This window comes from Mustelus asterias, chromosome 2 (assembly GCF_964213995.1).
Source record: "Mustelus asterias chromosome 2, sMusAst1.hap1.1, whole genome shotgun sequence".
Classification (NCBI taxonomy): Eukaryota; Metazoa; Chordata; class Chondrichthyes; order Carcharhiniformes; family Triakidae; genus Mustelus; species Mustelus asterias.
The window spans coordinates 49,808,478-49,832,319 of NC_135802.1; the positions used below are offsets into that span (position 1 = coordinate 49,808,478).

Here is a 23,842-nt window from a genome sequence, read left to right on the forward strand (position 1 = left end):
TCTCTGTTAGTTTCTACACTACTGAAAGGTGTTAAATGTTTCTGAGGTGAAAGATCAAAAATTTGATTACATGGTCTGCAGCAATGATAACAAGACATATAAACCAAATTCATTTCTTGGAATATACAAACAGAAAGTTTAAGAACTGACTTTGCCAATCAAGAAACAGAGAGAAATCATCTGCAAAAACTGCTGAAAGAAGCGGTAAGGAATATTTTTCTCTCCGTATAAGCTAAGAAGAACCCTATCTCTCAACAATCTAAAAATCATTCACAGAGCTAGTGACTGGCCATCGAAAAGAACCTCAGAAAAGCTCATTGATTTCTCAGAGATGGTAACTGCAATATGCAGTTACCTGGACTTCAATTCAACTCCAGAATTTTAAAGGAAACCAGTTAACCTCAAATGGCTGCAACGTTCAACAATCTACTCTAAGAACAAAGAACAACACAGCACAGGAACAGGCCCTTCGGCCCTCCAAGCCCGCGCCGCTCCCCGGTCCAGGATTGAATCCTGAATCCAGGATCCCCGCCCAATTTTCCAGCCTATCTACATACCAATATCCTATCCACCGAGCTGTCCCTCACAGCTACGATGCTTTGTTCATCACAACCTATTAACTCACCCCCACCCCCCCATTCCAGACCATGTGATCTCCAGGGAGAGGCGAAAACCCAGAGTGAAAACCCCAGGGCCAATATGGGGAAAAAAAATCTGGGAAATTCCTCTCCGACCCCTGAGGCGATCGAAACGAGTCCAGGAGATCACAATGGCCCTGATCGGAAAATGCTTCCCAACCCTAGTCATTTCCACTTCCACGAACACCATATGAATTCCCTGCCCCCGAGACAGGTTCCCAACTATCCGCAGTTGCTCTGCTGGGGTATACTGCTCCCTGCTCCACCAATCCCTCCCCACATTGAGATCAGTTGCCTGTTGTCCGCCCGGCAGCCACGGTGAACTCATCATTCACTCAGATTACCCTAGTAGTGGAGAGGAGATCATTGACCTGCCTCCAGCATTGTACCCAGTTGAACTCGTGGATCTCACAGTTGCTAACCTCTGCTGCTACCACCTTCCAGGTATCCTTGGTCAGGAGGGAGGGTCTCGTCTTCTCATCAGCTGGGAACAAGAACTCGCACCGTCTGGAGGAGAACCTGCAGGTAGACATCACTGAACAATGGACCCACCCTTTGTCACCATTCCTTAGCTCTCAGCCTCTTGTGACACTTTCTTCACTGAAGGCTGCAGGCATAGTGATACAGGATAACGCTGTGGCCATTGGTGGGTCAAGATACTCCTTCACAATTAGTTCTGCCTTGGAGTTGGTTTAGGCTGCATGCTGGCTCTTCTCAGCTGAGTCAGGAAAACATTGTAGGTACATTTGGCCTTACAGCTAGCCTTGCTGCTTGATTCACTGGGCTCCACAACTGTATCTTGTTGATTGGCCGGCTGCCATGTGATAGTGTTTAGCTGGCCATTTCTGTCCCAAGCAGCAAATGACACCCACTTCCAGGTCTGCCGCTAGGTCCTGTGTTGCTGATATTAAATTCCATCCATTATTTCAGCCTAATAACATGGTGTAACTATGTACTATAACTATGTCCTATTGCATTTATCATTTCAAATGCACATTATATGGAAGCAATGGTAGCTTAAGAGAATGCCTTGCACTAAATATTCTTCTGTGTCAGCAGTCACTCCTGATCGAATTGCTTCCCCTCTTATACGGGAATACAAGGATCCCAGTTTTCTGCCTCAGTCAAGCCCCTTTGCTCCACAAATTCTCACTAGGGAGCCAACCTCTCACAATGGTGTACAATGCTTGAGACTGTACGTAGAAAATAAACCTGGGTATACTGATTAAAGTTGAAAACACAAGAGCAACCAGCCTGGTTCCCTGCTGCTGGCTCATTCTTGAGAAATGAAAATATTTGAATTTAATAGTACAGAAAAATCAAATTATTTCAATATGGTTAACAATCCAAACTCTTATAATATATAATGTCATTGTCATGCTAAAATTCTTACAACACATAAATCAAAACAAGCACTTGTTGAACCGAAGGAGACTGACTATGGAAAGGCCTTCTATAATTATTTCACTGAAGTGGATCTCTCTATGAATGGGGTTTTTGTCCTGTTGCCACAAAGCAGTCAGTTCACTTCCTTGCATTTTGAGTTCTAGCATTTACTTTCCAATGGTTATTTACAGATTCAATGCTAAATCAAGTTTAAGATTAGTGATTGTTTTTGCTGAGTTTATTGTAAAGTTCTTTGTAAAGTTAGTATTTTACTATTTTCCAATTGAATCTAAAATAAGCAAGCATAGTCTGGCTGCTCCAAAACCGTATGCGTAAACAGAAGCACTTTGCTCAGCCATACTTCAGGAAGAGTATGTCCTAGTTTTTATTCCTTTCCTTCCAAGTACATTAAAACTCAATTTAATAAACTCCCATAATCTCACTGTGGGCTTGTTGTGTTGTCATTTGCTATTCCAAGCTCTGTAGCATACCTTGCGTGATATATATTGCATAAAGCAGCCATTCCACTCTCTTTACGACATATCCTATTTTCTTCTTCACAGTAACACGACACAGCTTCCTGATTGTCAAACTAAAAATAGATACATCGGGGTATTGGAAGGCAGAAATTAAACCATAATAGACCAAGAACTCAAGAACAGCTTCTTCCCTGCTTTTGAAAGGACCTACCTTATATTAAGTAGATCTTTCTCTACACCTTAACTACGACTGTAATACTACATGCTGCACCCTCTCCTCTGTGTATGGTATGCTTTGTCTGTATAGGGCGCAAGAAATAATACTTTTCACTGTATACGAGTAATAAATCAAATCAAATGAAATCACAGCATCTTATAAAATAAGATCACAGAATGCCAGAAATATGGAGCAGGCCATCAGCAGCTGCAAAGAAAACTCACAAGTTATGGACATTCTGACTGTGAAATAAAATAATAGATGAAGAAGGAAGTGTAGGTATATGCTATCACATACTGTATGCAGTTGAATGATGCATGCACTGAATCAACCACAACACTCCTTTTATGAATACTCTTTCATCATCCTATAGAGCTGTGTATTTATTGCCTTATGCTAACATATTACAACTAAACGCCGATTACACATTAAACAAGTGAATCACAGAGCAAAGAATACCTGTGGTAAAAATAAATGGGCAAATTTGCAGCTCAGCTGAATACTTATTTGTTTTCTGGTTTATCTTGGCTGTGCTGTTTTTGCTGAAGTTAATTCCATTTGGGTGAGGCACAAAAAACAGTTGCTGTGCATCATGACTTTCAGAGAGTTTGGGTTTGCTTGAATGGGTGTTGTCTGTTCTGTTGACCTCAACATAACAGACAAAGGGGACAAAATGCAACAGGAAAAAAGATTCACATTGATATTGCGCTTTTCTTAATGACTGGATATCTCAAAGCACGTTAACAGCCAATGGAATACTTTTGAAAGGTAGGCCACGATTCTCCCATCCCGACCCGCAACTTTTCTGGCGGGTCAGGGTGGGAGATGCGCGTCGTTGGCCTTGTTCCAACATTTGCGCATGTGCTGGGAACGCATACACATCTCCCAGAGATGGCGAACAGCCGCAGGCCAGACCACGCTGGAAACCGGCAGGAAGATAGGTAAGTCATTTGAATCTGTTTTTAATATGTTTTAAATGTCTTTTACATTTCATTATCGGGAACTTTCCGGTCCTGATTGAATCTCCCACCCCGCCAGGAGTACTTCATTCCGGTGGGGTTTAGAGTATTTCCCCGTATTCGGGGAACTAGCGGGAGACCCCGCTGGAATGAAGGGAGGGATGATCAGGCCCCTCTGGGGGTCGGGCGGCAGGGGTTAGTGCCCCCTGGGCATCGGCACCCTGGCAGTGCCAGCCTGTGCCCCCTGGCACTGCCCAAGGGGCAAAGCACCCATGCCCAGGGGGCACCTTGGCACTGCCCACTGGGCATTGAGCAATGCCAAGGGGGTGGGGCCTACTGTGGGCAGGGCCTAAGGGTGATTGGTGGGGGTGGGGGGATCCCGCTGCCATTCTGCATGAGGATCGGTCTGAGCTGGAGGGAAGCCAGCGATCGAGTCGGGTTGGGGGGGCTGGTCTGCCGGGGGGTGGCCTGCCTCCTGGGGGGGGATCTGACCCCGGGGTGGTCAGTGGGGGGGGGGGGGATTGCCACTGCTGGGGGGGTGGGCTGGGCATCGGGGCGCTCCGGGGCGGTTGGGAGGGCATCAGGGCTGGCCCGGGAATTGTTGTGGGGATCCCAGGTTGGCCAGCGATTGAGCTGGCCAGCAAACGGGGAATCTGACAGATCGGGGCCACTGCGCATGCACAGAGTTCCAGAACTGTCAAACTCCGGCGCGAATAGGCCCCGCCCCCTGGGTTTTTAATGAGATTCACGATTGGGACCTCTGCAGTGCCCAGAGTGGGGAGATTCGAGTGAGAACCTGAACTGACAAAACAGTTGGGATCTAGAACAGTTTTCTCGCCAATTCCGTGCTTTTGGGAGAATCGCGGCCGCAGCGACCATTGTAATGTAGGAAACATGATCATCAATTTGCACACAGCAAGCTCTTATAAACAACAATGTGATCATGAGTTAATTGATTTTTTAAATATTGGACAGAACAGTGCCATGGTTTTTTAACATCAGGTGAAGCAGATAAATGGGTCCCTCAGTCTAATGTCTCGTCTGACAGTGCTGCTTTCGCAGTGCTGCACCAGAGGTTCAATGTAGATATTTGTGCTCAAACCCTGGAGGGGAACTTGAACTTGGAAACTTGTAATACAGAAGCAAGAGGCTTGGCTTATAGATCTTCAAAATAGAATTGGGATCACAATGCACACTTAACCTATGCCCATTGTTTTCAATGCAGGCAGCAAGCAAACATGACATGATATTGGTGTGAAACCAGCACTAAGCATGCTGTTAATTGAACAGAGGGTGCAATATCATGAGAGTTTCGCACAAATTCAAGCTAGCTCTGACTCCTTAAAGCAAATCTGCTCTTCTTAAAGAGAGGATCAGGTACTATTATAAAATGTGGGCTTGACCGGAGTCAGACACAAGAATGGCACAACATTGCAAGAAGCATGTTGTAATGTTCTCTAATCCAGCACTGGATGCCTTGGTGCAGGAGGTGAATAGGTGGATTGAGAGAAGTCCTCTATCCATAAGGAAGTAGGAAGCTCCCAGACAGGCATGATAAAGACAGTGGTAGTGGATAGTGTAACAATCGATTCCAGCAGTGGAACCCTGAAGACCTGCATTCAGTGCCGCAAGGGATTCAATGATCAAACACTGCACCAGCAGCTTCACTCATTGTTCCATTGATGACAGCCCCTCACTCATTTTAATCATGATGTGGACTCACCTGATGAAGGAGCAGCACTCTGAAAGCTCATGCTACCAAATAAACCTGTTGGACTTTAACCTGGTGTTGTGAGACTTCTTATTGTGTCATTTCAATCAGTGATGGAGGATAGTCAGGTTGGATCAGGCAGTAATCAGGTCAAGTTGGGTCAGATCGGTGGAGGAGAGTCAGGGGGTTGGGTACTATTTCATAGAATCATAGAATCCCTACAGTACAGAAAGAGGCCATTCGGCCCATCGAGTCTGCACCGACCACAATCCCACCCAGGCCCTACCCCCATATCCCTACATATTTTACCCACTAATCCCTCTAACCTACGCATCTGAGGACACTAAGGGGCAATTTTAGCATGGCCAATCAACCTAACCCGCACATCTTTGGACTGTGGGAGGAAACCGGAGCACCCGGAGGAAACCCACGCAGACACAAGGAGAATGTGCAAACTCCACACAGACAGTGACCCAAGCCGGGAATCGAACCCAGGTCCCTGGAGCTGTGAAGCAGTAGTGCTAACCACTGTGCTACCGTGCCGCCCTCTTGTTGGGGGTAGTGTCATGGGGGTAGTCAAGGAGTCAGAGACCAATAGGTGGGGGACCAGTAGAGACCAGTAGGGGGGAGTAGGTGTTGTCAATAAAGATGATCAGGGATGTTGCTTGCATAGTTTCCCGGGAGTGAAACTAGGATTTTTCTGTCTAACACTTCCTGCATAACTATTCAGGTAAGTGCCGTGGAAGTGTCCAAAATTTCCAATTCCAGCTCAGAGTCAAAATATTTTTCAGAGTGTCCCGTGGAACTGGGGAATTACCCTTCAGAAGTTCAAATTTTCAGGGCAATTACAATGGAGTCAATGTGGGGCTTCCGTGGGGTTCTGACACTCGTTTTGGGTCATACAATGCATAGAAAATCACATTCAATTAAATTTAAGTTGCAGTAATTATACAACTTTAACAACATTATCCAGTCCCACACACCCCTACTGAATATAATTCTCAATGGAGCAACGGAACAGAATAAAGTACTGGAGTTTCCAAATGTATGGGGCTAGTAGGCACCTGCCAGAGCCCTCCCATTGACTCTGCAAACTCTAATAGACTCAGTGTAGGATTGGATTGACAGATACATTTCAAAAAAATGTTTTCTGCCCCAAGATACTGAAAGACAAATTTAAGAATAACTATGACTCAATGGCTCAGCTGCTTAAGATAAGACCAAAGTAAGAGCAAAGGTAGGCCATTCAGCCCATCATGTTTGCTCTGCCTTCAATGAGATCATGGCTGATCTGATATAATCCTCTATTTATCCCTCATCCCGCCTTATCCCCATAACCTTTGGTTCCCTTCCTGATTAAAGATCTGCCTATCTCAGTTTTCAACATACTTAACGAACCATTTAAAAAGTAGCCAAGCCATATAAACCTGTAGGGCCCCACGTCTGTTCCTTAATCTGTGCTGAGTTGCCTGATCCTGTGCTATCTCAATGGTATAGATACTGTATTTGGTCTCAGCGCCTCTGGATTAGGGCTGAGGTGGCTAGGCTTCATTAATAAAAGTTTTTTAAAAAATAACTTTGACTTCTTGATTTTCCTGTTTCATTTCTGGGCTCCTGATCTATTTCACAATAAGTAATTCCCAAATTCTGACTGAAACTTCATGCAGCCCTTCTGGTGGATCCCAAGTGCACCAAAATAGGCTCAAAAGTATCAGCTAAAAATAGTTAAATTACCAATTTTTTTGATCTAGCCAGTAGAAATTTGCTAATGTTTGTGAGTGGCAAATAGGACCCACAGGCCAATTATGATGGCAGGTAAGGTAAACCATTCATGGTGCTCCATAACTCACTAATTAATGCCTCCACATAATTATACACAGAAGAGAAATACAAATTGCTATTTTAAAAATGGAATTTTTAATTACTATTTATACATTTTAGAAACATTCAGAAAACACAGTCAGAAGATGAACTGGAACAAACTCTAGCTATGCTGGGAGTACTTTTAGAGAGATTGTTTATGTAACAAAATTATTTGGGCAGCATATTTAATAACAAAACAGATCTTTAAAAAATAATTTTTGGACAGGTCCTTAGCGAGCACCTATCGCACTTGACAATGTTTTTCTTAAACTGTTGCAGCTCTCACAGTGCTATTTGGAAAGTAGTTCCAGTATTTTGACCAGCTGCAATGAGGACAGTATATTTCCAAGTCAGGGTGGGTTGTGACTTGGAGGGAAAATTGGAGGTTAAGGTGTTCCTGTGCATTTGTGACCTTTGTCCTTCTACAAGGTTTGGAAGGTGTTGGGGAAGAAACTTTGGTGAATTGTTTCAGTGCATCCTATAGGTAGTGCACGGTCGGCCAAGTTGTGGATTTAAGAGTAGATGTTTATCGTGGGTGACATTAAGATGACACTAAGATGAGTGGCAGAGCAAAGTGTGCAGAGCACATTGAAAGTCTGCAAAGGGATATAAATAGTCTAAGTGAGTGGGCAAATGGAGTACAATGTTGGTAAATGTGAGGTCATTCATTTTGGTAGGAATAACAGCAAAATAGACTATTATTTAAATAGTAAAAAATTGCAGCATGCTGTTGTGCAAAGGGACCTGGGGGTATCCTTGTGCATGAATTACAAAAAGTTGGTTTGCAGGTGCAGCAGGTAATTAAGAAGGCAAATGGAATTTTGTCCTTCGTTTTTAGAGGGATGGAGTTTAAAAACAGGGAGGTTATGTTGCAGCTGTATAAGGTGTTGGTGAGGCCACACCTGGAGTACTGTGTACAGTTTTGATCTCCTTACTTGAGAAAGGATACTGGCACTGGAAGTAAAGTTTTATTTTGTGTTTATTTATTTGTCACAAGTAAGGCTTACATTAACACTTCAATGAAGTTACTGTGAAATTCCCCTAGCTGCCACAATCCTGTCAGGTCAACGTACCTAACCAGCACATCTTTCAGAATGTGGGAGGAAACTGGAGCACCGAGAGAAACCTACACAAACATGGGGAGAACGTGCAGACTCCACACAGGCAGTGATCCAAGCCAGAAATCGAACCCAAGTCCCTGGTGCTGTGAGGCAGCAGTGCTAACCACTGTGCCACCATGCTACCCTTAGGAGGGAGTGCAGAGGAGATTCACAGGGTTGATTCCAGAGTTGAGAGGGTTGGCTAATGAGGAGAGACTGAGTAGACTGGGACTATACTCATTGGAATTCAGAAGAATCAGAGGAGATCTTATAGGAACATCTAAGATTATGAAGGGAATAGATAAGATAGAAGCAGAAGTTATTTCCACTGGTAAGTGAAACTAGAACTCGGGGGCATGGCCTCAAAAGAAGGGAGAGCAGATTTAGGACTGAGTTGAGGAGGAACTTCTTCACCAAAGGATTGTGAATCTGTGGAATTCCCTGCCCAGTGAAGCAGTTGAGGCTACCTCATTGAATGTTTTTAAGGCAAGGATAGATACATTTTTGAACTGTAAAGGAATTAAGGGTTATGGTGAGTGGGCAGGTAAGTGGAGCTGAGTCCACAAAAAGATCAGCCATGATCTTATTGAATGGTGGAGCAGGCTCGAGGGGCCAGATGGCCTACTCCTGCTCTTGGTTCTTATGGTGCATGAGATGCTGATCAAACTGCTTTGTCCTGAATAGTGTTGGGTTTCTTGAATATAGTTGTAGCTGCACCGATCAAGGCAATTGGAGAGTATGCAAAGTTAAAGTTTATTTATTAGTCACAAGTAAGGCTTACATTAACACTGCAATGAAGTTACTGTGAAATTTCCCTAGTCGCCACAGTCCAGCACCGGTTCAGGTCAATGCACCTAACCAGCACATCTTTCAAAATGTAGGGGAAAACCAGAGCACCCGGAGGAAACCCACACAGACTCAGGGAGAACGTGCAAACTCCACACAGTGATCCAAGCCAGGAATCGAACCCGGGCCTCTGGTTTTGTGAAGCAGCAGTGCCATCGTGCCATCTCACTTATGACTTGTCAGACAAGCTTTGGAGCAGGATGTGAGCACTTGCTGGGCGATATTCAGCTGAGCTGCATGTAGTTGCAGTGCCTGGTCCAGTTGGGTTCCGAATCAGTGGCATTTGATTTGATTTATTATTGCCACATGTATTAGTATAGTGAAAAGTATTGTTTCTTGTGCACTAAACAAACAAAACATACTGTACATAGAGAAGGAAAGGAAAGAGTGCAGAATGTAGTGTTACAGTCATAGCTAGGGTGTAGAGAAAGATCAACTTAATGCGAGGTAGGTCCATTCAAAAGTCTGATGGCAGCAGGGAAGAAGCTGTTTTTGAGTTGGTTGGCACGTGACCTCAGACTTTTGTATCTTTTTCCCGATGGAAGCAGGTGGAAGGGAGTATGTCCGGGATTGCATGGGGTCCTTGATTATGCTGGCTGTTTTTCCGAGGCAGCAGGAAGTGTAGACAGAGTCAATGGATGGGAGGCTGGTTTGAGTGATGGACTGGGCTTCGTTCACGACCCTTTGTAGTTTATTGCTGTCTTGAACAGAGCAGGAGCCATACCAAACTGTGATACAAGCAGAAAGAATGCTTTCTATGTTGCATCTATTGAAATTGGTGAGAGGTGTAGCGGACATGACAAATTTCCTTAGTCTCCTGAGAATGTGGAGGCATTGGTGGGCTTTCTTAACTATTGCGTCAGCATGGGGGGACCAGGACAGGTTGTTGGTGACCTGGACACCTAAAAATTTGAAACTCTCGACCCTTTCTACTTTGTCCCCATTGATATAGACAGGGGCATGCCCTCCACTATGCTTCTTGAAGTCGATGACTATCTCCTTCATTTTGTTGACATTGAGGGAGAGATTATTGTTGTCGCACTAGTTCACCAGATTCTCTATCTCTTTCCTGCACTGTGTCTCGTTATTGTTTGAGTTCCGACCCACAACGGTGGTCTCATCAGCAAACTTGAAAATCAAGCTAGAGGGGAATTTAGCCATACAGTCAGAGGTGTATGAGGAGTATAGTAAGGGGCTGAGGACACTGCCTTGTGAGACACCAATGTTGAGGATGATGGTGGAGGAGGAGTTGTTGTCTATTCTTACTGATTGCGGTCTGTGGTTTAGGAAGTCTAGGATCCAGTTGCAGAGGGAGGAGCCGAGCCCCAGGCCACAAAGTTTGGAGATGAGTCTCGTAGGAATAATGGTGTTAAAGGCTGAGCTGTAGTCTATGAATAGGAGTCTGACGTAGGTATCTTTGTTATCTAGGTGTTCCAGGGTTGAGTGTAGGCCCAAGGAGATGGTGTCTGTTGTGGACCTGTTGCGACGGTAGGCGAGCTGTAGCGGATTCAGGCAGTCTGGGAGGCAGACTATTAGTGGTTTCATAGTCAGAATGAATTGAGCTCATAGGGGAGGGCTGCATTGGAGCTGGCAATTTTACCTGCCTTCATCTTGTAGCCTGTTATGTCTTGCTATAGTCAGCAGGAGTCCGTGTGACTTGCTTGGGATTCTAGCTTGGTCCGGTACTGTCTTTTGGCATCTTTGATGGCTCTCCGCAGATCATAGAACCATAGAAAATTACAGCTCAGAAACAGGCCTTTTGGCCCTTCTTGTCTGTGCCGAACCATTTTTTGCCTAGTCCCAGTGACCTGCACTTGGACCATATCCCTCCACACCCCTCTCATCCATGAACGCGTCCAAGTTTTTCTTAAATGTTAAAAGCATTTACCACTTTATCCGGCAGCTCATTTCACACTCCCACCACTCTCTGCGTGAAGAAGCCCCCCCTAATATTCCCTTTAAACTTTTCTCCTTTCACCCTTAACCCATGCCCTCTGGTTTTTTTCTCCCCGAGACTCAGCGGAAAAAGCATACTTGCATTCACTCTATACCCATCAAAATCTTATACACCTCTATCAAATCTCCCCTCAATCTTCTACGCTCCAGGGAATAAAGTCCCAACCTATTCAATCTCTCTCTGTAACTCAGCTTTTTAAGTCCTGGCAACATCCTTGTGAACCTTCTCTGCACTCTTTCAACCTTATTTACATCCTTCCTGTAACTAGGTGACCAAAACTGTACACAATACTCCAAATTCGGCCTCACCAATGCCTTATATAACCTTACCATAACACTCCAACTTTTATACTCGATACTCCGATTTATAAAGGCCAATGTACCAAAGGCACTCTTTACGACCCTGTCCACCTGTGACGTCACTTTTAGGGAATTCTGTACCTGTATTCCCAGATCCCTCTGTTCAACTGCACTCTTCAGAGTCCTACCATTTACCCTGTACGTTCTACTTTGGTTTGTCCTTCCAAAGTGCAATATCTCACACTTGTCTGCGTTAAATTCCATTTGCCATTTTTCAGCCCATTTTTCTAGTTGGTCCAAATCCCTCTGCAAGCTTTGAAAACCTTCCTCACTGTCCACTACACCTCCAATCTTTGTATCATCAGCAAACTTGCTGATCCAATTTACCACATTATCATCCAGATCATTGATATAGATGACAAACAACAATGGACCCAACACCGATCCCTGCGGCACACCACTAGTCACAGGCCTCCACTCAGAGAAGCAATCCTCCACAACCACTCTCTGGCTTCTTCCATTGAGCCAGTGTCTAATCCAATTTACTACCTCCCCATGTATACCTAGCGACTGAACCTTCCTAACTAACCTCCCATGAGGGACCTTGTCAAAGACCTTGCTGAAATCCAAGTAGACAACATCCACCGCCTTCCCTTCATCCACTTTCCTGGTAACCTCCTCGAAAAACTCTAATAGATTGGTCAAACATGACCTACCACGCACAAAGCCATGTTGACTCTCCCTAATAAGTCCCTGTCTATCCAAATATTTGTAGATCCTATCCCTTATCACACCTGGCTTTCATATCTGGCTTTCTTGTATCGGTCAGGGTCGCCTGACTTGGACCTGCAGGTTAAAAGCAAATTACAGCGGATGCCGAAATCTGAAAAATGTAAAATGCTGGAAAAGCCGAGCAGGTCTGACAGCATCTGTGGAGAGTCTCACAACACCAGGTTAAAGTCCAACAGGTTTATTTGGTAGCAAATACCATAATCTTTCGGAGCACTGCTCCTTCGTCAGATGGAGTGGAAATGTGCTCTCAAACAGTGCACAGACACAGAAATCAAGTTACAGAATACTAATTAGAATGCGAATCTCTACAGCCAGCCAGGTCATCTGTGAAGAACAGAGCTAACGTTTAAATTCTGGATAACTAGAGTGATTATTTGCGATCTACAGGGTGTGCATGGCGCAATGATTCTGCAGCGATGACATTGAATATCATGGGGATTGAAGATTAGACTTTCTCATGTTTGAGATTATGCTGGCCTGCCACTGTGTGGTGTGAATGTGACTTGCGATTTACAAGCCTTGGTCTTGGCGGTGGCTGCATGTGGTCATGGATAGCTTCAGTATCTGTAGAATTGACAGTGGGACGATTAAGCATGGCCTGGGTTCTTTTTAATTTTGTATTTCTCCCAAGGGGGTTCATTTTTTTTTGCTCAGTGCCAAATTTGTGTCTGAAAGTCTCCTGCCACAGGCACACCTTTAGGGAAGCGTAAGTTGTTGTTGTAGTGACTCTGCAGCGACACCCCGCGGTGGGATTGGAGGTTGTCAGTCGCTGCGGCCCAAAATGGCGTCCCTCCTTCCCATGGCAACCAGATACAATTCCATGGCAACGGCATGGCGAACAAACAACAGAGGAAGAATCTTCCGGTCCGCCCGCCCGGCTTAGCATCCTCACCCGCCGGCTGCGGAGTTCAATCTTCCAGCGGTCAGGATGAGTGTGAAGAAGAACGTCCCGGTGGTGAGACACATCATCAGGGACAGTGACCTGGGCCCCAAGCCGGTGAGTCTGCGAGCCCACCACAGCCTGGCTCCCGGTGCACATTCTTTAGGTCCGGTATCAGCCCAGGGATTGCACGTGGCACACCCTGGGGGGAATGTGGATTGCTCCCGGGTTCTTATACCCCTGACTTTACCCTCCCCCCATGCACGCAGTGACTGTCTGGGGCTGCAGCAGAGTTTTTTAAAAATTCACAGGTGGGATGTGGGCATCGCTGGCCGGGCCAGGATTTATTGCCCATCCCTGGTTGCCCTTGTCAGAGGGCAGTTGAGAGTCACTCACTTGAGGAAGGAGCAGCGCTCCGAAAGCTCATTCCAAATAAACCTGTTGGACTTTAACCTGGTGTTGTGAAACTTCTTACTGTGCCCACCCCAGTCCAACGCCGGCATCCACGGTAGCACAGTGGTTAGCACTGCTGCTTCACAGCTCCAGGGTCCCGGGTTTGATTCCCGGCTCGGGTCACTGTCTGTGTGGAGTTTGCACATTCTCCTCGTGTCTGCGTGGGTTTCCTCCGGGTGCTCCGGTTTCCTCCCACAGTCCAAAGATGTGCGGGTTAGGTTGATTGGCCAGGTTAAAAAATTGCCCCTTAAGAGTTCTGGGATGTGTAGGTTAGAGGGATTAGCGGGTAAAATATGTGGGGGTAGGGCCTGGGTGGGATTGTGGTCGGTGCAGACTCGATGGGCCGAATGGCCTCCTTCTGCACTGTAGGGTTTCTATGATTTCTATGATACAATTGAGAATCAACCACATTGCTGTAGCTCTGGAGTCACATATAGAATTATAGAATCCCGACAGTATAGAAGGAGGCCATTCGGCCCCTCGAGTCTGTACCGACCACAATCCCACCAGGCCCTATTCCTGTGACCCTCATTTACCCTGCTAATCCCCCTGACACTAGGGGCAATTTAGCACAGCCAATCAACCTAACCCACATATCTTTGGACAGTGGGAGGAAACTGGAACACCCGGAGGAAACCCGGGTGACATGGGGAGAATGTGCAAACCGCACACAGTGACTGGAGGCCGGAATTTAACCCGGGTCCCTGGCGCTGTGAGGCGGCAGTGCTAACCACTGTGCCATTGTGCTGCCCCAGACCAGGTAAGGATAGCAGATTTCCTTCCTTAAAGGACATTAGTGAACGAGATGGGTTCTTCCGACAATCAACAATGGTTTTGTGGTCATCAATAGATTCTTAATTCCATATTTTTTATTGAATTCAAATTCCACCATCTGCCAAGTGGGATTCGAACCCGGTCCCCAGAACATGAGCTGACTTTCTGGATTAATAGTCTAGCGATAATACCACTGGCCATCGCCTTCCCAATACTTTTCACTATATCCCAGCCAGAGAGCAGCCTGTTCCTCAGCCACTTTTACTGTGGCTCCACGTCCCGGGGGGGTGGGGGTGCCTCTTGACTGGGCAAAAATTAAAAGCAGCTTTACTCCTCCGGCAGTTGCCAATTATTCTGCAAACTCTAGGCAGGGGGAAGGGTGCAATGTTAACCTTGGAATATATCAATGTCGTGCTCTATAATCATTCTGGTTACACCATAACCTTTGTTGCAGCTGTGCTCTGGCCTTGTTTGCAGTTGGTGCTCGATTAACAAAGAACAAAGAAAATTACAGCACAGGAACAGGCCCTTCGGCCCTCCAAGCCTGCTCTGACCATGCTGCACAACTGAGCTAAAATCCCTTACCCTCCCGGGTACCATATCCCTCTATTCCCATCCTATTCATGTATTTGTCAAGATGCCCCTTAAAAGTCACTATCGTATCATATTGATTATGTTGGGCATTTTCTTGTTGTAGACGATGACTTCCTGACGTTGCTTGGCATGAATATCATCTCAAGCCTAGATACTATTCCCATCCTACTGTAGGCTGGCATATGCTGCTTGATTATTTAAGGAAGGCTGAACAATATAGAATCATCATGAAAATAATCCCAATCCATGATGAAGGAGAGTTTATTTATGAAGGGGCTAAAGCTGGTTGGACTAAGGATGTTTCCTCAAGGAATGCCACCTGCAAGTTTCTAGGCCTGTAATGATTTGGTATGCAACAGTCACAACCATTTTCTTTTGTGTTTGCTTTGTCTCTTGCCACAGGAAGGATTTCCCTTTGAGGCAGTTTGGCCATGTTTTGGCCAGGGTCTTTAGTAGCTCAATAGACCACCTTCTGGACCACCGCTGTCAATATTCCGTGGCAGCAGGAAGACATTAGGCTCCCCACCCGACACTTCCAATGTCATATTGCCAGCCATCCTGCCACCCAGCACATCTCCAAAGGGCTGAGAAAATTCCACCCTTTGTGTCCACACCTGCAACCAAGACTATTAGCATTGTGTTCAAGATATGGAGTCATTGCACGTAAGTCTGCAACAAAAAATGTACCACCAGGAACAAGTGCTTTTGCAGCACTGCTCCTTCCTCAGGTGAGTAACTCATCTGAGGAAGGAGCAGTGCTCCGAAAGCTCGAAATTCCAAATAAACCTGTTGGACTTTAATCTGGTGTTGTGAGACTTCGTTCTGTGCTCACCTCAGTCCAACACATCTCCACATCATGGCCACCAGAAACAAGGAACTAATAAAAAACATTAAAACATAAGAGTAAATGTGATTTCTTTGAGACTTGCTCCATCGCAGGAATATTAAATTTACCCTTTACCATCATATTGCAATTCATTCTTTTAATTATTTTTTAGCATTATTTCCATTTTATTGGCAGATTATTTGGATAAAAAGTTAGAGTGTAATATTGCATTTAGAGCTATTTACTTGATTTTTATTTTCTATTTATGATGCCATTTGAATCCCTTCCTTGATCTATCTGCTTATTACTTGCTGTAATCATCCATCATTTTATACTTTCAATGGAGTACTAATCGTGCCAGAAAGCACACTTTGAAGTTTCTATCTACAGCTCAATGTAATCCTAGTTTTTTTAAAATTCTTTTGTTTATAAGGATGTGCACACAAGGCCTATGGATTTAAATCGGATTATTAATTTAATAGAAGATCGATTCTCAGTAAGTAACTTCTGATAACAAAAACCTAACTATCTTCTATATTATTTGGCTTGCATGCAGAACTCTGAAATATTATTAAGGCTTTTATAAGCTAATCACTATATCTTCGTTTTCTATCTGTTATATTGAAACCTAGAATTTCCTTACTGAGGCGCTATCTTTAATGTCCTATCAATTTGAATCCCTTTGTTCTTTTGTAGCACTGAGTCGACATCCATTTGGAATACTGATCCAACTTTGTTCTACCAATATCTATCACTTACTAAGATTGAATTACATCTGTCACCTTTTATAACCCTGTCATATCAATACATTTTTGCAAATATTCACAATCCTTAATGCACCCTACAGAAGTGATGACAGAATCGAACCTTACAGGACATCACCACTTATTTCTAACCACTCTAAAATACTAGCATCAACTCCAATTTGGTGACCCATTTTTAATACAATTAACTTTCCTCTACCTAATTCAATGTTTCTTGACTTTCCATAAAAATTCTCCCATGTGATACCTTGCCAAAGGCGTTCTTGAAATCTACACTCTTGCCATTTTATTGCAGAAAAGCAATGTATTGGTAGTTTTGAAATTTTTATTTTCCTGATTAACATGCTGTAGTAGTGTTTGGGGAAGTTAAAAAAGTATATGAGGAAGAAGGGAATAGAGGATTATGCAGTTCAACAAGAAGTCTCACAACACCAGGTTAAAGTCCAACAAGTTTATTTGGAATCACGAGCTTTCGGAGCGCTGCTCCTTCATCAGGTGAGTGGAGAGGTAGGTTTCACAAACACGGCATCTAGAGACAAAGACACAATTGCAAGATAATGGTTGGAATGCGAGTCTTTTAAGATAATCATGTCTGTACAGTGCGAGTGGAAAGAGGGATAATCACAGGTTAAAGAGGTGTGAATTGTCTCAAGCCAGGACAGTTAGTAGGATTTTGCAAGCCCAGGCCAAATGGTCGGGGTTACATGTAGTGTGACATGAACTCAAGATCCCAGTTGAGGCCATCCTCATGCGCGCGGAACTTGGCTATCAGTTTCTGCTCGGTGATTCTGCATTTTCGTGTGTCTCGAAGGCCGCCTTGGAGAACGCTTACCCGAAGATCGGAGGCTGAATGCCCTTGACTGCTGAAGTGTTTCCCAACTAGAAGAGAACACTCCTATGTGGCAATTGTTGCACGGTGTTCATTCATCCGTTGTTGTAGCGTCTGCATGGTCTCGCCAATGTACCATTCACCTGATGAAGGAGCAGCGCTCCGAAAACTCGTGATTCCAAGTAAACTTGTTGGACTTTAACCTGGTTGGTTGTGAGATTTCTTACTGTGCTCACTCCAGTCCAACGCCGGCATCTCCACATCATATGCTGTTCAAGTTCGACAAGGAAAGATAGGAAGAGGCTCAAGTGGAACATTAATGCCAGCTGATTGAGCCAAGAGGCCTGTTTCTGTGATGTACATTATTACAAAGAACAAAGAACAGTACAGCACAGGAAACAGGCCCTTCGGCCCTCCAAGCCTGTGCCGCTCCTTGGTCCAACTAGACCAATCGTTTGTATCCCTCCATTCCCAGGCTGCTCATGTGACTATCCAGGTAAGTCTTAAACGATGTCAGCGTACCTGCCTCCACCACTCTACTTGGCAGCACATTCCAGGCCCCCACCACCCTCTGTGTAAAAAACGTCCCTCTGATGTCTGAGTTATACTTCGCCCCTCTCAGCTTGAGCCCGTGACCCCTCGTGATCGTCACCTCCGACCTGGGAAAAAGCTTCCCACTGTTCACCCTATCTATACCCTTCATAATCTTGTATACCTCTATTAGATCTCCCCTCATTCTCCGTCTTTCCAAGGAGAACAACCCCAGTCTACCCAATCTCTCCTCATAGCTAAGACCCTCCATACCAGGCAACATCCTGGTAAACCTTCTCTGCACTCTCTCCAATGCCTCCACGTCCTTCTGGTAGTGCGGCGACCAGAACTGGACGCAGTACTCCAAATGTGGCCTAACCAGCGTTCTATACAGCTGCATCATCAGACTCCAGCTTTTATACTCTATACCCCGTCCTATAAAGGCAAGCATACCATATGCCTTCTTCACCACCTTCTCCACCTGTTTTGCCACCTTCAAGGATTTGTGGACTTGCACACCTCTGTGTTTCTATACTCCTGATGACTCTGCCATTTATTGTATAACTCCTCTCTACATTATTTCTTCCAAAATGCATCACTTCGCATTTATCCGGATTAAATTCCATCTGCCACCTCTCCGCCCAATTTTCCAGCCTATCTATATCCTGCTGTATTGCCCGACAATGCTCTTCGCTATCCGCAATTCCGGCCATCTTCGTGTCATCCGCAAACTTGCTGATTACACCAGTTACACCTTCTTCCAAATCATTTATATATATCACAAATAGCAGAGGTCCTAGTACAGAGTGACTCAATTCTTCACTTACCTCCCTTCCCTTTCTTTTGGTTCATTTTCTTGCACTGATTATTTTCTATGTAGTTATTCCTGCAAATAACTGCATACTGCCTGGAATTCATGATTGTAATTTCTGACAAATTGTGCCATTACCTAAAGAAGGAAAGGTACCATGATTGCAGGACATGTTTTTGCATTGAAATGCAAAGGAGATAACATGCTTGCAAGTAAAAATAAAAATATATGAACTCTGGTGACCAACTGACAGAAATCTAGTGACGTCTGAGGTTCCTCGAATATGAAGTCCCTGTTTAAAAATTATATTCTATGTCTATTACTTTATATGGCACTTGCAAGTCATTCTTTCTGAATCTCATTGCATTGTACCTCATCATATGACATTTCAAGAAGGAGCATTAGGGTTCACATTCTCATAACGAACAGTGATAGTAATTCCTATTAAGGAATTATTGCTTTCCTATATATTTTTTCAGTGGTGTTTGTATGTCAATGTAATTTTGTACTGAATGAGACAAGAGATTTCCCTCCATAACACTCTGGTTCACTCCTCAACCACCCCATCTTCCTGCAACACCTTTCCATGCAAGTGAAGAAGTTACAACACTTGACCTTTTACATCCTCCCTTCTCACCATCCAAAGACCCATATGCACCTTCCAGGTGAAACAGTGATTCATAATTTAGTCTTTTTTATTCGCTGCTTGCAATGTGGTCTCCTCTACATTGGGGACATGAAACACATGGGTAGGTGACCATTTGCCTGTGCTAAGTCCTCAAGTGTAACCTCAAGCTTCCAGTCGCATGTCATTTTAATCCTCCATCTTGCTCCCACTCTGATTTTTCTGTCCTCAGCCTCCTGCCATGTTCCAAAGAAGCTCACCATAAGTTTGAGTAACAGCACCTCATCTTTCAGCTGGGCACTATATAGTCTTCTGGACTCAACATTGAGTTCAACAATACCTCTGCCCTCATTTTGTTTCCATTTTCTCTTTTTTCTCTCCCTCTGTCTTGTTCTCTCCTATTTTCTTCTCTATGCTTTGGGACAGCAACTGATCAGAATCATGTTATTTACACCTCCTCTAGACACATCTTCTATTCCTTGTCCCATTACTGCTCCTTTCAGTCTTGAACCATTGAAACCATTTGTCATTTAATCTCTTCCACCATCCACTTTCGCAGATTTCCCCTTTTGTTCTTTTTTCCATTCTCCTCCCTTTCACTCACCCAAAAACTCATTATATTCCTAACTTTTTCTCGTTGTTATGAAAGGTCCTGAAGCATTCACTCTATTTCTCTCTCTACAGATTCTGCCAGACATGCAGAGTATTTCCAACATTTCTTATTTTTATTTCCGGCATCTACAGTATTTTGCTTCTATATATTAATAGAGTCATGCTAGAATGATATTTTCTCCTACGTTTCATTTTTGCAAGTGTTACTGAAGGTTACATTCTTCTTTAAAGCTGTTTTTTCTTATTGGGCTTTTCTTATTGGGTTTTAGGATGAAGGACTTAATTTCTCAATTTAACTGTTAGAAGCCTCAGTGAAAACCACTGATTATGATGCATGAGAACTTTACCAGCATTTGGAAGGTGCTTACCTTTTCATTAAATACTGGTACACACATCACATTTGAAGCCATTTTTGTATATAAGTCTATCTTTGTGCATTCTGCAGTGCAACCTTGTTGACAGACATCTGCACGCTTTGGAGAAGGTGGTGAAACATTATCAGTTTGGTTTTGTATCCTTTTGCTGTTGACAGTTCACTTATTTATGTTTCTATGCATTAAATGCAATTTGAAATATTGGAGGGGATTTTACCCCTCTGTTTTTGGTGGGCGGGAACAGCAGAGTGGGCAGGGAATCGAGAGGGAGTCCTAAAACTACTTTTACGTTGGCGGGACTTCCCCCCGCCATACAATGTCAGGAACCCAATTTGAATGTATTTAAATATAACTAGTGGGCCTCCCTTATGCAAAATCTCCACATGTACTTAATTCCCCCCCGCCCTGGGTTCCTGACAGTTTTTTACAAACAGGGAACTGGCGAACAGAACCAGCCGAGGGTGCACTGGTGATTACACCCCTGAGAGGGGAGAGGGTCATGCCCCGTCAGTATCCTGCCATTACCACCTGGGCACTGCCCCTGGAACCATGCTAGAGCGCAGTGCTCGGGGGCTTCTTTTAGAGAGGTTGAGTGTCCATGGTGAGGGGGGAGTTCCTTTTTTTCTTTTGTTTACATCGGGACATCAGGAGCCGAGGTTGCTGGTGGGGTGAGCTCATTCAGAGCCCACCTGCCAGCATGATGTGGTGGAACCTGCCACCAGGACATTTTTCAGAATGTTTACAAATTTGGCGAAAAATGCCAGCGGGCTACACACCAGTTTTCTTCCCCAAACTGACACTGAAGGAAAAGAGAAAATTCCACCCACAATGTTACATGGAAACAGGGATAGACAATTCAGCTCCTTAACCCTGTTTCACCATTCACTCAAGTCATCTGCACTTCAATTGTATTGATTGACCTGTGATACATCCCTACCTAACAAATAATTATCAATATGAGTCTCAAAACTTCCCAAATAATCCAGCTTCCTTAGGATTTTACGGTAAAGTTCAAAATGTCTACTACCTTTTGTGTGAAAAAATGCTTAGTTCCCATTTGAAGATTACATTCCCTTATTTGGATTGCCCCCACTGAAGGAAAGTTTGTTCAGTTTATCATATTAATAGTTTATCTTTCAGGCGGTACGGTGGCACAGTGGTCAGCACTGCTGCCTCAACGCACCAGGACCTGGGTTCGATTCCCGGATTGGGTCATTGTCTGTGCGGAGTTTGCATGCTCTCCCAGTGTCTGTGTGGGTTTCCTCCGGGTGCTCTAGTTTCCTCCCACACTCCAAAAGATGTGCTGGTTAGGTGCATTGGCCATGCTAAATTCTCCCTCAGTGTGTACCTGTACAGGCGTCGGTGTGTGGCGACTACAGGATTTTGACAGTAACTTGCAGTGTTAATGTAAGCCTACGTGTGACAATAATAAATAAACTAAACTAAATACTATGATTAATCACCCCACAAACTTCTAAATTCAAAGGAGAAACATTCTATTGCCTTTCTGATTACTTCTTTTGTAGCTTTTGCTGATTTACCTTTATCAAAACCAAATGAATAACCTCAACTTGCCCATGTTGAACTTCATTTCCATAGTTCTGATATGAGAGGAATGGAGTTGGTGGTTAGAGAACACTGTGGTGGAGACCAAAGACAATGGGAGGGATCTTACCAGAATTTGTCAGTATCAAGCTGAGTTTAAAAACTTGCATGTAACTCTCCAGTTGCACAGACCAGTTTTCTTTCCAAATTTTGAGCGCCTCTAAAGAAAAGAAATGAGTGGTCATTGTTTACATCATCACTCTGGCAGGGCGGGAACTCCTAGACCCAGCAACAGGCTCCATCAAGATTGGGACACCATCTTTAGAGGGCGCCCCAATAAAAAATAAAAATTAAACTGTCCCCTTATCTTCCCACCACAATCATCACCGGCATTTCCTCCAACCCTGCCACCCGGCAATCACTGCCGGCATTTCCCCCAGTGCCACCACAATCTGACAATCATTGGCATTTCAACCCCCCAATGACTGCTCTCCACCCCTCCCCCCCCCCCCCCCCCCCACCAGACATAAATGAACCCCACATGGGGCTCGCACTAGGGCTCATCCCAGCATTTTTGCCAAATCTGAAAGAAAGCCATATGATTATCTGGCTATGGCTGGTTACATAAAAATGGAATGAGCTAAGAGCAGTCCGACCCAGCTGGACAACTGTGGCAAGACCGTCGGGGATGGTGGTGTGGTCAATTGTATCATAGAATCCCTACAGTGCAGAAGGGTGCCATTTGGCCCACTGATCCTGCACCGACAATAATCCCACCCACACCTTATCCCCGTAGTCCCACATATTTACCCTGCTAATCCCCCTGACACTAAGGGGCAATTTAGCATGGGCAATCAGCCTAACCCACACATCTTTGAGTGTGGGAGGAAACTGGAGCACCTGGAAGAAACCCATGCAGACACGGGGAGTATTGAAGGCTACTGAAAGGTCATGAAGTATGAGGAGCGCTGGATGGTTTACCTTTGTCATAGTCACTTTGAATGTCATTTATGAATTTGATAAGAGCTGTTTCAGTACTGTGGTCAGGACAGAAACCTGTTTAGAAGGATTCAAACATAGAGTTCCAGGAAAAATGCACATGGATTTGGAGGCAACAACGTGTTCAAGGACTTTTGAGAGGTAAGGGAGGTTGGAGGTGAGACGGTAGTTTGCAGTAGCGGAGGGGTTAATGGATATTTTTGAGGAGATGATGATGATGGCAAATTTGAAGAGGAATGAGACTATCTGAGGAGAGAGAAAGTTATCTATCCAGCTCCAGCTATCACCGGAGTCATAAAGCAAATTTACATGGTCAGCACTTTAGTGAGAAGAGGGTTGAGGGAACATGAGATGGGTCTCATGGCCATGATGAAATCAGTAAGAGCAATAGGGGAGAAACTGGAGAAAGATGTAAGTTCAGGACCAGGGTAGGAGAACCTTAGAGAATGTTTGTCTAATGGATTAGAGGTACAGAGGAAAATTGCAGCAGCCGCAAATTGGATAGTCTCAATCTTATTGACAATGGAGTCCCTGAGCTTCTTGCACTTTTGTTTCGAGGTCAGCATGGAGGAGACAGGAGAAAGGAATTTAAGAAGATTGTTGAAATTGGAGAAAAAGCCGGGGTAAACTAGATGGATCTTTCACATTAATAAAAGCAGAAAAGGCTGGAAACCCCCCCCCCTCCCCAGCAGATTTGGCAGCATCTGTGGAGTGTAATGGTTCAGGTTAGAAACTCCAAAGTGTTTTATGGAGCCTGCCTGGATCATAAGTTTTGCCTCTTGACTTTGGCTAGGATAAGCATGGTGTGTTTCACTTCAGGTATGATTCAAATGACCCACTAGGGAGCTTTTATCAAACAAAGTTTATTTAAGAATATGGTTAACATGTATAGTAAGAAAATTAGCAAGAACTTTTATCAATTACAAACAAGAAACAGACCAACCACTATAATGTATAATCCTTAACAAATATATCTAA

General features: G+C 44.4%; 1 protein-coding gene across 2 annotated transcripts in view; it reads left to right on the forward strand.

Annotated features, from left to right (window-relative positions):
* The first annotated feature begins 3,310 nt into the window (after positions 1–3,310).
* The window catches only part of cfap69 (cilia and flagella associated protein 69), a 106,974-nt gene continuing 86,442 nt past the window's right edge, over positions 3,311–23,842 (forward strand). For both annotated transcript variants that reach the window (XM_078227709.1, XM_078227716.1), the window contains exons 1-3: positions 3,311–3,661; positions 16,208–16,270; positions 20,392–20,457. In XM_078227709.1, coding sequence (XP_078083835.1) covers positions 16,226–16,270; positions 20,392–20,457 — 111 coding nt within the window. In that variant the 5' untranslated portion in view covers positions 3,311–3,661; positions 16,208–16,225. The remainder of the gene's footprint in view (positions 3,662–16,207; positions 16,271–20,391; positions 20,458–23,842) is intronic.